Here is a 13722-nt window from a genome sequence, read left to right on the forward strand (position 1 = left end):
AAGTCTTCCTGGCATCCTCCCCGGCTTTTCAAGGAGACTCCAAAAGAAAAAGCCTGCCATTACTCCTTTTCCTCAGATGCTTTGGCCCCCTTCCTTTCTAGGTCCAACTCTTTACTCTAGAAAAGTATAGAATTACAGAAAGGAGAAGTGACAGCTCAGAAAAGCATTCTAGACCGCATTCTCTTACACCTAGCATTCCCTTATAGTCCAGGTGGAGATCCATCCTCCTCTGTAGGCTTCTGGTCAAAAGCAGTTGGGGGATAAAGCTACCAGACAGCCCAGGAAAGTGCCTGAAGGACCCCTCTGTCCTCTCCACATCCTGGACCTATGTGTACCTTGAAGGAACAGCTTTGGGGTGACTGGAGAAAGTGCCACACTCCTACCACCCCGGAGTGCCAGAGGACAGAGCTGTTTCACATGCGGCTGGGAAGTCACCTGGGCAAGTCTGTCCATGGTCCCCTGACTCCTGCATCCTTGTGTGTGAGAACGTCTGTTTTCGTTGCCTTGTTTGGCTGTGAATTTCTTATTTGAAGGTAGTGGATGGAGAAAGAAACGACGACTCCCCTCTTCTCTTGGTTATTTCTTTGCTTTCAATATGAATCACCAGAGCTGTGCCTGCTGAGGATTGACGAGCTTCAGTGGTGGCATTAAAGCCCCATGTTCCTGGTGTGTCTCCCAGAGTAGTGTGGCGTTCTGCACTGAAACGTTGGCTTCCAGAGATCCAGAAACTCACAGGCAACGCGTCTTCCTGCAGTGACTCAGCCTCAGCTCAGCAGAAGGCAGGATCGGGAGAGACCCTCTCTTCCAGAGTTCGCACCGCCTCTAAGCTTGCCCTTTGAGCAGTAAGACTGAGAATAATGCCCCAGGACCCTCTTCATAACCATCCAGCCTTCCAGCAATTCTATGCGGATTCTACGGCTTCGCCTCAAGAGAAGAGCTCCGTAGCTCCGTGAAACATGAGTGTCTGGTGGCAGAACATGTCGCCCTTTCATCTTGTGGGTTTGCACTTACTCTTTACTAGCACAATCAAGGAACACCCCCACCCCCCAACTTGGGCTGTCCTCCCCCGTCGCAAGGGGGCGCACATCTAGGAGAACTAAACCTGACAATCCCATTTCTTCCCGACCCGGTTCAGTCAGGGTCCATACAAGCCCGTTCCATTTAAGTCACAATGATTAGGCATTATATCCGGATCCTTGGGCATGGAGTTGTGGTCGCCTTTGCGCAGTAACTAGCTGTCTCCCTTGCATAGATGGTCCCTGTCGCCACGTCCTTGTTAGAGCAGAACCTATCCTTTCCTCCTTGGTCCCTTTGCAGAAAGCCTGGCTCCCAGAGAAAGGGAAATTCCAGCGAGGATGAACGCCAGAGCTGAGATGAAGCCGATGAAACAGGTGGGAAGCAAGGTCAAGTCTCCTTCTCTTCTCCGAAGCCACGAGCTTCCTCAGAGGTTCTCCTTTGGTTCAGACTGTGATTGGTGGCAGTGGGCTGCAACCCTGTGCACTCTCAGAGAGCTCAGACAGCATCGCACCCTCGCGCATCCCTCGCCACTAGGCGCCGCTGCGCACACGCGGATCGCAGCCCTGGGCGGCCTTGCCTACTCCGCAAGAGAACTCTGGGGAGGATGCCAGAAAGGGATTTACCGTGATAATTTTAAAAAATGTTTTTAAGGTCTTAATTCTCTTTTTTCGTTTTCCCACAGCCGCCGTAGCTTTCAGAGGCTGGAGGGACTGGAATCACAATTACAGAGTTGGAGAAACTTCTCAGCCAGAGCTAGGTTCGGCCTTCTCAGGACATCTTAGACAAGCCGGAGGGCCACTGGTGGTGCACAGTGAGGTTCACCACTCTGGGGGCACTACAGGGTTCAAACACCAGCCTAGCAATGACAAAAATGTAAAGAACACTAAAAGTGAGACATGCTCACCCAACCCCAATGACCTTTAAGACATTTATTCAGCCTTGTGTGATGACCACACAGCTAGTTGTCCCAGGAGGCTCTATCCATTAGAGTTGCTTGATGCCATCCACCCACCCAGGTTACCTCTGGGGCCTAGTAACCCCGCAGGCAGAGGTGAGGGCTCTGCCTCTCTGTGAGCAGAGGCCTTGCAGAATACCAAGAGCCCATGGTTATCACAGATCCTCAGAGATCTCTGCCCTTTGATACCTCTAGAGAGTCAAGAATCCAGCACCTCCTACAGGGAGTGCAGAGGAACATGGTAAGAGTGAGGTTAATGTGGATGCCTTTTTACAGCGTTATTGTTCAGTCTGTGATGCCTGGCTGGGGCCACAAAATAACAGCAACGTCCAGGAGAGGAGCAGGCTTTTATTAATGTTCATTATGTGCTAGACACTGTCTGAACAGTTTGCTTTGCTTGTCTCTTGCAACAATCCCCAAATGCTACTGTACTGTATCATTTATTCCCATTTGGAGGAAGAGAAAAAAAAGAATCAAAGAGGGTAGCTAGCTTGTCCAAGGTCATACAGTGGAACTATGAATGCAACGGGGAAGGGGGCAGTTTTATTAGGTGTAACTACAAATAGTAAAATTCACAGTTTTGAAAACGGGTTGTGTCTGATAAATAACCGATCATATTGCCATACAGAAACACACTGGCCTCTGCTTCCTAGACCTACTGGCTGCATTTTTACATATGACAAAATGAGGTCAGGAGAGACTGAGGTGTTGACTCTGATCTTTCAGTAAGAGATAAATGCATTATTAGAACGTTCACATGTGTCTTCTCGTCCTCTGTCTGCAAAAAAACATGGCGTCCAACCTCCCCCCTCCCCACTTGGAGTGCACACTGGGCAAAGAGAATCAGCCCAGCTGTATGTGCAGGTACTTAACCAAACGGATGCTTCTTGGGTCCTTAACGAACTTAGGGCGTGTGAATTTTGCTGGGCCAGAAGCCAAGAGTGTCCCTATCTATGAATTCTGGGTCCCAAGCAGGACTTGAATGCCCAGAGCGCTGGTGCGCCTCTGCTGGCCAGTGTGGTTAATGAGTTACTCTCTAGTTAATTCCTCTACACGCCTAGGAGGTCAGATTCTTCCCGGGCACCCGAGGCTGGGAGCATGAATTAGCATAGATTATTTGGCGTCTAGGGCTTCCGCACCCAGCCTGACTCACCGGAAACCCGCTTTTCTTCTTCAGTAGAGGTGGAGTGAGAAGGGGGCAGAGCCCCCTAGGGTTCATGTACTGGAGTGCTGAATGCGTTGCTTCCTTCAAAATTAAGGGAGCAAACTCGCTGCTCTTGAGCACTGGCCACCCGCAGGTCACCCAGAGACCACCAAGGCGTAGAAGGGCATTTTGCTAGAGGCTGGTGGTTTGTTGAGGATATCGGAATCTGTCGAAATGCCTCTGCCTCGTGTAAGGGACTAGGGGCCCTTGTCTGAAGCTAGATGCTCGTTCCCTTAATATATTTTCCTAGTACATCCTGGCACAAAGAGGTGAGGGGTCAAGCAAGTACCACCTGCATATGGGGGTCTCAATCAAATCTCCCAGGCAGGTCTGGATTCCTTGACCCTCAAAGTCAATGGCTGTGATACCCTCAGCCAAGCTTACTAATGTTAACTCTGGGGGAGGTATTTGGCTTGAGAGAAGAGTTTAGAGGTCCTAATTTGGAGTCACAGCCTTTCAGGCCTATTGTAGACCCACCTTCTCATTCTCTTCCAGGTTATCTGCGGGGTGACCAAGTGGAAGCGTTAGTTTCTAGCTTCTGAAGCCCTCACTTGACCCCTAGATCCCCTGAATCTTGCTTGGCTAGGCGCTGCTCAAGGCTTCCGCCCTTCACTGGGCTCTGGCCTTCAGAGGCTCAGCCTCTATTTCCACAACCCACATGAGACTAGGGAGGTATTTCTCAGCTACATTTGAAGGGGCAGGTGGTTCAGGCCTGAGGAGAGTGTGGCCTCAAATGCATATCCCTTTTATAGGGCTGAATCTAAATGCTCACAATCTTTGAGTTTGCTCCTCTACCCCCCAAAAATGGGATAAAGAAACAAGGCCATATAGAATAGAAGGTAAAAAGATCTGAAGTCTGAGGCAAGGGCAGATTTATACCATGAGGAGAGCAAAGCTGAGGTGGGAACACTTTTCTCAACTTCCATTCTTCCTAGGGGGCCCCCGGAGCTTCTGCCTTCTCACATGAACACTATACAAGAAACACACACACACACACACACACACACACACACACACACACCCTAAACAGCAGTAGATGGAAATCAAGAGAAGCAAACAGGAGAGCTGGCATGGAACCCGTTAATGCCAGGACTTCCTGGAGCGCCCTAAGGCCGGGACCCTTGGTGGAATCAGGTGGCCTTCAGAGTCTCCGTCTTCTCCAGATCTGCTCCTCCCAGGTCTCAGGCAACCTCGCCACCAAGCACAGACATTTTATCCCTCTCAGGATAAATGGCTTCGACCTGGACCTGGGAGTAACAGATTTAAAGGACGCCAGGAAAAAAAATTATCATTAATTGTAAACGTGCAAAATACCTGCTGGTACTTCACTTTAGAAGAATGTAATTGGCAAAGGGTGTGTATGTGGGGTGGGGGGAGGCGGCTGATGAATAGATAATAGATCTTTAACCACCAATAAACAGAGAGCAGCGCCAGCAGGCTGGGGGGATGTGATCATAATTATGCCGCAGCGTGAGCCAATGGGGACAAGAGAAGTCGGCCCTAAAATCATCCCAAAACCGAAGGCAAGCTCGAAAATGCGGACAGGGCCTAGGACCGGAGACGCAATCCTAAGTGCCTAGTTGCGAAACCTGGATTTGCAGACCAACCCAGCCCCGGGACCACAGATGTCAAAATAAAAATAGGTACAACAATAATAGCAATAATGGGAACAGTGTCAACGCCACTAAAAACAATGGAACGATAACACAATCACAGCTTCAGCTTCTGACCTAGGACCCAAGACTCCTTTCCCAAATATCCCCACATATCCCAGAAAGAACTGTTTTGGGGAAGGAAGTGACCGCCCTACAGACAGGAAAAGCAGAAACTCTAGGTGCAAGCTCTACGTCCGCTGCAACGGTACAGGCGCAACTGGCCCTTCAGGTTTGAACTTGCAAACGAACCAGCCGGGTCAAAGACTGAGAACGCGTGGACCCTGGAACCTCGAAGCTACGCTTGGTTGGAGGGGTGGGAGGGCCCCCCTTCTCGCGCGCCTAGGAAACCTCCGGAGTTTTGCTGGGGGTGGGGATTGGTATGAGTGAAGCGGGTTAGCCCTTGCCCGGAACCAGTCCCCGCCCGCTTACCCTCGCCGGGCGCCTGAAGCCATCTCAGTGACCCGGGTGCGGGCCTTCAGGGGACAACTTCAGCGGAGCTCAGGGCGTGAAGAAATCTGTGCCTCCGTCGGTGCTTCAGTCCCATCAGCTCCGGCGACGCTGGTTTAGGATCCAGGGGTCCGCAGCAAAGGCAGAGCGGCCCCCGAGAGTCTGCAGGGACCCGGGTGCCCCGGAGGGAGTGGTGTTGGTGCAGTAGGAGGCGGTAGCTGAGGAGGAGGAGGTGGAGGAAATAGGAGGAGGAAGAAGAGCAGGAGGAGGAGAGGAACGAGGAAGAGGAGGAGAAGAGGGAAGCGGAGGAGCCGAAGGAGGAGGAGAGAAACTGCAGCGGGTGCCGCGAGAGCGAGGGAGCTAGCCCGGAGCGCAGGGCGAAGACACCAAGAGGTCTGCGGCCGGGCGGGCGGCTGGAGGCACGGCCGGGGCAGTGGCGCCGACTCCGTTCCATTCTGGGACCGGATCCAGGCCTCCGGGTTCCCAGGCGTTCGCCTCCCTCTGACGCACTTTAAAGAGTCTCCCCCCCTTCCACCTCAGGGCGAGTAATAGCGACCAATCATCAAGCCATTTACCAGGCTTCGGAGGAAGCTGTTTATGTGATCCCCGCACTAATTAGGCTCATGAACTAACAAATCGTTTGCACTACTAGTGAAGAAGCGAACACTTCCATGGATTGTCCTTGGACTTAGGGCGCCCTGCCCGCCTTTTGCAAAGGAAAGAAAACTTTTTTTTGCCTCCCCGAGAACCCCCCTCCCTGCCTCTAACTCCAACCCCCCCCCCAACGCCACCTCGCTCAAAAAAATATTACCCCAATCCACGCCTGCAAATTCTTCTGGAAGGATTTTCCCCCCTCTCTCCAGGTTGGGCGCGTTTGGTGCAAGATTCTCGGGATCTTCGGCTTTGCCTCTCCTCCCCCTCCCCCTCCTTTCCTTTTTCCTTTCCTTTCTTTCTTCCTTCCTTTCTTTTCCTTACCCCCACCCCCACCCCAAACAAACGAGTCCCCCATTCTCCTCGGTCTTCGCCGCGGGCAGCGGGCGGCGGAGGCAGCGCGCCGCGGTCGCCGGGAGCAGGGAGCCCAGGGCGCCCGCTCCTCGGCGCAGCATGTTTCAGCCGGCGCCTAAGCGCTGCTTCACCATCGAGTCGCTGGTGGCCAAGGACAGTCCCCTGCCTGCCTCACGCTCCGAGGATCCCATCCGTCCCGCGGCGCTCAGCTACGCCAATTCCAGCCCCATAAATCCGTTCCTCAACGGCTTCCACTCGGCCGCCGCCGCCGCCGCCGCGGGCAGGGGCGTCTACTCCAACCCGGACTTGGTGTTCGCCGAGGCGGTCTCGCACCCGCCCAACCCCGCCGTGCCGGTGCACCCGGTGCCGCCGCCGCACGCCCTGGCCGCCCACCCCCTGCCCTCCTCGCATTCGCCACACCCCCTCTTCGCCTCGCAGCAGCGGGACCCGTCCACCTTCTACCCCTGGCTCATCCACCGCTACCGATATCTGGGTCATCGCTTCCAAGGTACGTGCCACGTCGCGGAACTGAAGCGCGCCGGTCCTATCGCCTTCTTCACTGTGCCTGGCCTGCTCCGGGTGGGCGCTCCTCAAGGCCTGGGCGGAGGTCAGCCCGGGTGCTCGACTCCGAAACCGGGTAGCAAGGGGCCCGAGTCGCATTGGTTACCAATCTCTGAAGCCTAGACTCCTTTGGGTTACTGACTTGCTCACTCCTTGACCTTTTCGGAAAGGGGTGCAAACGAGGTGTCCTGTGTTTCGCGCCAGGGTCGGGCTGGCTGAGACGTGATGCTGGGCGGCGAAGTCCGCTGTCAAGAAGCTCTGAGCCCGCGAGGTCCTCGAATCTTGTTTCCTTGGACCGTGTTCCTGGCTAGTCTATCTCTCAGGAACTCGGACAGGGCCACATGGCCAGGTTAACTGGATTTCAACTCTGTTCTACACTCACTCCACGTCCCTCCAGCCCAGACCCGCGACTTCTAGGTCTTCAATTCCTTTAAGGAGACAAGGAGACCTTGGAAACCTCAGAGCAAACTGTTTCCTTCCTCCTGCTCTGGAGGCCAGGGAGGGGCGGGAGAGCTAGTAAAAACCTCCGCAGCCCCACTGGTTCTCTCCGCGACCCTTTTAGCGGGGGCAACCGCTGGACGTGGCGGGAAGTCAGGTTCCATCTGGTCTCTGTTTGGTTGCTGATGTTTTGTTTTTGTTTTATTGTTTTTGTTTTTGCCGAGAAAAAGAAAAAGATTAAAAAAGAAATTAAGAAAAAGAAAAGCGGAAACCCAATCGAGAGAAGGCCCGACAAGGGAAAATCTGTTTGGGAGTCTTCATTTTCCCCCCGATTTATTAATTTTGTTTGCTTCTGGGTAGGGGTTGTTGAGAAAGTTAAAACTTTAGGAAAAGGGTTCGAATTAGTTTGCCGACTGGAGTCTGTAAAAGACCTACCTCCGGTGGGGCACGATCGATAACGATGGGCTTTTCCATTCAATAACACTTCACGTCCTGTTAGTCAAGAATCCGGTAGATGCCACCTCCCCATTTTATATATTTATATATTACTAAAAATAAAAAACCCAACACAAACCAAACAAAAAACCCCAAACCAAAGCAAAACACCGTTCTCCGTAGTTCAACACGGAATTTGCCTTTACTCCCTCTGAGACTACCGGGCTGTTTTTTGGAAGTGGTAGTGGTGGTAAATAGACTAACTTCCTTTAATACGGGAAGCCGAAATACCCCAGCTTAGCTTTCAAAGTTTAGAGCTCAACTTCCCCATTCTCTGCCAGTCACGTTTTTGGTCGCCGGGCCGTATCGCGGACTGCCTAGATCTTCGCGGCCACAGACCATCGTGCGTGCGAGTACCCGCAACTTGGTCACCGCCAGGCCCCAGTCCCTTCACCGTCCTCTCCTAGCTCTCCGAGACCAGGGACATCTAGAACCGGGTACTCTGGAGGCGGCGGCCAAAGATACTGGGCACACTCGACTCAAGATTTCTGTCCCGGCCCGGCTGCAACGTCTCGACTGGCTTCTGCGATTTCTCAGAGAGATAGCAAGACAAAACAAAAACCAAACAAACAAACAAAAAATTTTGAATAAATCCGCGAGAAAACTGAGTAGCAACACGCCATGCTTTCTATATTTATGTCAAATTTTTAAAATAGGCTAGAATGTAGGGAACTACTACTACTACTATTACTACTACTACTACATTGTATTATTATTATTATTATTATTATTATTATTATTATTATTATTATTATTATATGACGGGCATCAATCTCTGAGTCTCTGATCTAAGTCTCTTAGCCTGGGCTCCGTTGCCCTGTCTTCTGCCCCTGACACACAGCGTGGAAGTGTCTAGGCCTGAGGTGCTAGGACGGTTAAGGAACCGGCAAAAGTCAGGAGCCTGACGACTAGCACTTCAGAGATAACTGCTAAGGCATCTCCCAGGTTTGGAATCCCGGGGCCTGGGTCTGACGGCTGGGCCGGTGTCCTTTTCAAAAGCTTAGAGAGAGCTACCAGACCTAGAGTGACGGGCGCTGTGGACTAGGCAGAGGCCCAGGGAGCTAGGCTAGGCTAGCCCGGTTCCAGAGAAGCCCTCAACTCCTGCCTGGGAGACCGTCTAATGGTACTTCTGCTCTGCCCCCTGCAGGGAACGACACAAGTCCCGAGAGTTTCCTTTTGCACAACGCTCTGGCTCGAAAGCCGAAGCGGATTCGAACCGCCTTCTCTCCGTCCCAGCTTTTAAGGCTAGAACACGCGTTCGAGAAGAATCATTACGTGGTGGGAGCGGAAAGGAAGCAGCTGGCGCACAGTCTCAGCCTTACGGAAACTCAGGTGAGTGTGGCCCAGCAGCCAGGGTACTTCATCCAGACCCAGGCAGCCATCGCCCAGCGCTGAGTTCCGGATCAGCACCTTTCCAGGTGCTCAGCTTTGTTAGGGCAATATGAGCTGCACCGACAAGCTGGTTCTTCTCGCCGGTCAGGCCCCTGCAACTCCAAACTAAGCCAGTTTTAGAGGAATCGCGGAGATCCAGCGGGGTCCGAGATGTGGCTAATTGCAGCAGGGTGTTCTGGTGATTGCGCTCAAGGATGGAGAGAGCGGGGAACGGTTTAGATAAGAGTTCTGAAAGACTCCAGGGCCCGCCCGATTACTCTTCTTAAGGGAATGCCGGCGAATTTGAAGCCGGAGGCCAGGCAAGCTGGGCGATCCTGAAAACTAGAGTGCAGAGAGGGCTAACCTTAGGGGACACAGCCTTCCCGCAGCAGCCGGGTTGGCGAACGGAGGGCCTGTCTTGGGTTAGTCCCAAGGCAGGCAGGGAGTTTAGGTCTACAGTAGGCGCTACTGTACTCTCAGTCCCAAGGCAGGGTCAAAGTTCCCACTAAACAGTAACGTTCGTAGGCAGAGTAAAGTAACTATTCCCCCCCCAGGCTCAAATTGAGGGTTTTTTTTGTTTGTTTTGTTTTTTAAAAGTTCCCTCTCCACGGGGGAAAAATTAACGAACGGGCCTCGCGGGTTTGTACAGGGTGGGCATAAGGCAAGGCCCACCTGATTTCTCCTAGATAGCAGAGGCAGAGGTTGTCTTTGTCCGCCTCGCTGCCCACACTGCCTGGAGTCTTTGTGTGCGTGTCAAGCCGCTCGCTTTGGGCAAACGCGGGGGTTGGGGGGGGATGAACTGTCCTCCCCCTTAATTAGCAAACTCAAAGCAAATTAAACTCAGCCTTGTTCCCAGTTCCTACTTTGCTTTTTCACGGGGCACTTTGGGGGAACAGGAGCATTGGGGAGAACAAGTGAGACCCCGTGGCAGTCTTAAAGGTGAGGGTGGAGTGGCATTTCGGGAGCTCAGAGGCTCCGATTGGGCCGCTGTGGACTGCAAGGGCTGCAGTCACTACTGTCTTGTTCATCGGTACCACACTGCTGGACAAACTTGGGCAGTGCTGCTGAATGGAGCTTACCACCCAACTTCCCCAGGGAAGGCAATTAATTTAACCTCACTGATGCCTAGACTTCTAGCTGCAAGCGCTCGGAAGGCCTGGTTACCAAACTCTCTGTGGAGGTTGGGGCCAAGGCTGGTCCTACCCTGTTTGGGGACTGGACAGAAGCAGAGGAAAGAGGCCTCTGTCCTTCTCCCTCCTGTTCAGTTTCTTTTACCCCCTTTCCACGTCATGGTCTTCCTGAAGCTTTCAGTTTGTCCAGGTCCTGAGTATGGCTTGTAAAGTCGCTGTCCACTTGGCTTCCTCTGGGTTCGCTCTAGTCCTGCTCACCTGCCAGTGTCCCCCCAGCAAGGCCCTGTGGATAGGCAACCCCCATCCTTTACTCAGGCCCTTGCCTGGCAGAAGAGGCGCTATATTTAGGCAACTCCAGACTGGTTGAAAATAAAAAGCACATTAGGCTGACAGAGACTGAGTCTTTCATATACCCACTGTCTGGGCAAGCAAGAAACCCCCCTCCCTCATATATATTTTTCTTATTACTTCTTACTAAGTTTTTCATACTTTGCAAAAAGCCTTTGCTCTAGGTGGGAATGAATGTGTGTGGGAGAAACGATCACACTGAGGTACCGGTGGCCCTTGGGGAAAGGCTCCTTGGTAGGATTTGGGAAGACTTCCCTAGCCTGCTCTCAGAGGGGAGGCCAAGGAATGGTCAGCCCTTAGGACATGTGACTGGGGGGGCTGGATCAGGCATGGGCTACAACAGGCCTCTGGTGTATGATAGGAGGGCACTATGAAGGATTTAACAATGCCCACTTGTCTCTCCCCACAGGTAAAAGTATGGTTTCAGAACCGGAGAACGAAATTCAAAAGGCAAAAGCTAGAGGAAGAAGGCTCAGATTCCCAACAAAAGAAAAAAGGGACACACCACATTAACCGGTGGAGAATTGCTACCAAGCAGGCGAGTCCGGAGGAAATAGACGTGACCTCAGACGATTAAAAGTACAAACCTATTCCCACAGAAATGGACAGCACGGAGCAAGAGAGACAGGGAGAGGAGGGGAAGAAAAACCCTACAGAACAAAAAACAAACTGCACACACATTCACCGAGAAAGGGGGAGAGGGAATCACAGCAGACTTTGGACATCGAGGGCACTGGACCGGGACCCGGCGCTGGGGCACCACTCACGGGACAGGAACGGCAGAGGACCGAGGCCCCTTCATCAACATGCAACCCTCGTCTAAAGAGGCAGCTGAGTGAGTGAGAGAGACAGAGACTGGGAGGGAGAGAGAAAGGAGAGAGAGAGAGAGAGAGAGAGAGAGAGAGAGAGAGAGAGAGAGAATGAGAATGAATGATCTGGTCCTTCTGAGGCAAAGGCACATTCTGACAAGGGGAGCTGTCAGTCAAATGCCAAACCAGGGAAATAAGATGATTGGCGGCGTATTCCGCTTATCGAAGTCCATTTAGAAATGATAATGATTTTTTTTTTGGAAAAAAAAGGCACAGGACTTTTAATTTTGCACTTCGCAGTGTTTCTCCCTCATCTTTAATTAGAAATAACATGCAAAATTCCATGTCTAGCCCCACCCTACACCTGTTTCAAAAACTTGAATTGCATGTAACAGTTGTTGGGCGAATGGTGTCTAAAAACTGAATTGTAATTTTACTCTTCCTTTAAAGGCAGGTTCTGTGTATTTTTATTTTTTATTTTTTCTGAGAAATGTGCAGTCTGTAAAAACACTTTTTTTTTTGATACCTTCTATTGTCAAAGTGATTGTGAAAGCTAAATGAAGTAGGCTCGGAAATAGTGGTCCTCTGACAGAGAAATGAGGGAGCAGGATGGGGATGGAGGGCGGGGGAGGGTGCCCCTGAGAAGAGTCAGGACTTACACTAGGGGTTAAAAACAACACATGATAAAGACCCAAATTAATTCTATTTCTTGGATATTTCCTTTTCTAACATTCTGATTCTTTAAATCACCAAATCAACCTTTCCTTTTAGTGGTTGGAGACATTGACCGCATTCAACCACTCAACACAATGGCCATTCAGAACTTTTAAGTCTGTTTATTGCAAAAGTGGAAGGAAGGACTGTAGTTAATGGGGTGATAGTGGCGTGGCCAAGGACATGGGAGTTTTCAAGCACTGAGTTTCTCTTCCAAGACCATAGACTTACTAAAGAGGGTTACAAATGCTTCCTTAGTGTCTTCTATACCAGAATGTAAATATTTTTGTGTTTTGTGTTAATTTGTTAGAATTCTAACACACTATATACTTCCAAGAAGTATGTCAATGTCAATATTTTGTCAATAAAGATTTATCAATATGCCCTCAGAGTAGTTGTCTTGAGAAACTGAAGTGGATCTTTACAAAAGTACCCTCTGATTCGAATGTGGGCTTTCTCCAGTTAGGCTCCAGAGACCCTCACTCCCCACCCACAAAAGAGCCAGACTGATGGCTTTTGGGGGCATGTATTTTTAAAGAGATGTGAAGCTTAAGACATCCAGACTCTTTCAGAAGTGGGGAAAGAGAGAAGCTGTCCGAGCAACTTTGCTGAAGGAGTTTAGTGTCAACTTCAGGAAAAAAAAAAAAAAGCAAACAAACCAAAAACTTCTCTTCTGATTTCTTTTTCTTTTTAAAGCCTGGAACATAGTTATGAATTGGAGAATATCCTTAGAACCCGAGTTCTGGGGCTTCTAACTTCCTTTCTGACTTCAAACCCCTTAAGGACACGTCAGTCTCCCCCTTCTCTTCTTTCCTTCTCTCCTCTCCTCTCTCTTTTCGCTCTAATCTGCCAAAAGTGATGGGGATGAACCCAAAGGCCTCAGAAGCCTTATAAGGCAAGCATTCTGAGAGATCTTCCACTCTTAGTTTTAGCATTAAAGTAAAAGTTGTAACCATTCTCAAAGAAAACTTCGCTCTTTCCCCCCTCCTCCCCCTTTTGAGGGTATGAGGTTGATTTTTGCATGCTTCATTTGCTTCCTATCCTGATAGGCTGCATTAATCAGTTTTATTTCCATTGATAGAGAAACCTCGTCTGTTCTGTTCGAGCTACAAAGCGTCCTGTGAGCTTTTGTGAAAGTGCAAATCAGTTTAAGCAATTATCATACCAGGAATATGAAGGGAAAAGAGGAGGCCTTGCCCAGTGGTCTCCTTTAATCTCTTAATCCACGGATCCAGGGGGGCTGCCTGGACATAATTTAGGACAATCTCCCCCACCCTTTACACTGTGATAAGGCCAAGTTACAATACAGGGCAAAAATACAAGCTTTGTTAACATCCTGCCTTGAAAAGTTAAGATTAGACATTCCGTGCACGTGTGGGGACTATAGGGCACTATGGAATCTTTTCTTTCTGTTTTTCCTTCCCTCCTCTAAAGGAGAATTCATTCTCTGTTTCTCTACCCCCCCTTTTTTTCTTGCCCCTGTATCTCTGTTTATTACCCTTCTCCCCTTGGTCTTGGTCCCTGGGCAAACCTGGCTGCTCATGCTTTGAGCTCACAAAGACCCTTCCTCCAG

The 13722-nt window shown here is 50.8% G+C and overlaps 1 protein-coding gene and 1 non-coding gene across 3 annotated transcripts in view; one reads left to right on the forward strand and one right to left on the reverse strand.

Annotated features, from left to right (window-relative positions):
* Positions 1–5762, reverse strand: part of Emx2os (Emx2 opposite strand/antisense RNA) — a 57196-nt gene extending 51434 nt beyond the window's left edge. Inside the window, 1 exon segment of the transcript NR_176829.1 lies at positions 5261–5762. This is a non-coding gene — a non-coding RNA (Emx2 opposite strand/antisense RNA).
* Emx2 (empty spiracles homeobox 2) lies at positions 5536–12538 on the forward strand. 2 transcript variants are annotated; one of them, NM_001109169.3, is given in 3 exon segments: positions 5536–6791; positions 8925–9109; positions 11036–12538. In NM_001109169.3, coding segments are annotated over 3 exon segments (762 nt in total). In that variant the 5' UTR covers positions 5536–6382; the 3' UTR covers positions 11204–12538.
* Positions 12539–13722: the final 1184 nt, after the last annotated feature.

This window comes from Rattus norvegicus, chromosome 1 (genome assembly GCF_021556685.1).
Source record: "Rattus norvegicus strain SHRSP/BbbUtx chromosome 1, alternate assembly SHRSP_T2T, whole genome shotgun sequence".
Classification (NCBI taxonomy): Eukaryota; Metazoa; Chordata; class Mammalia; order Rodentia; family Muridae; genus Rattus; species Rattus norvegicus.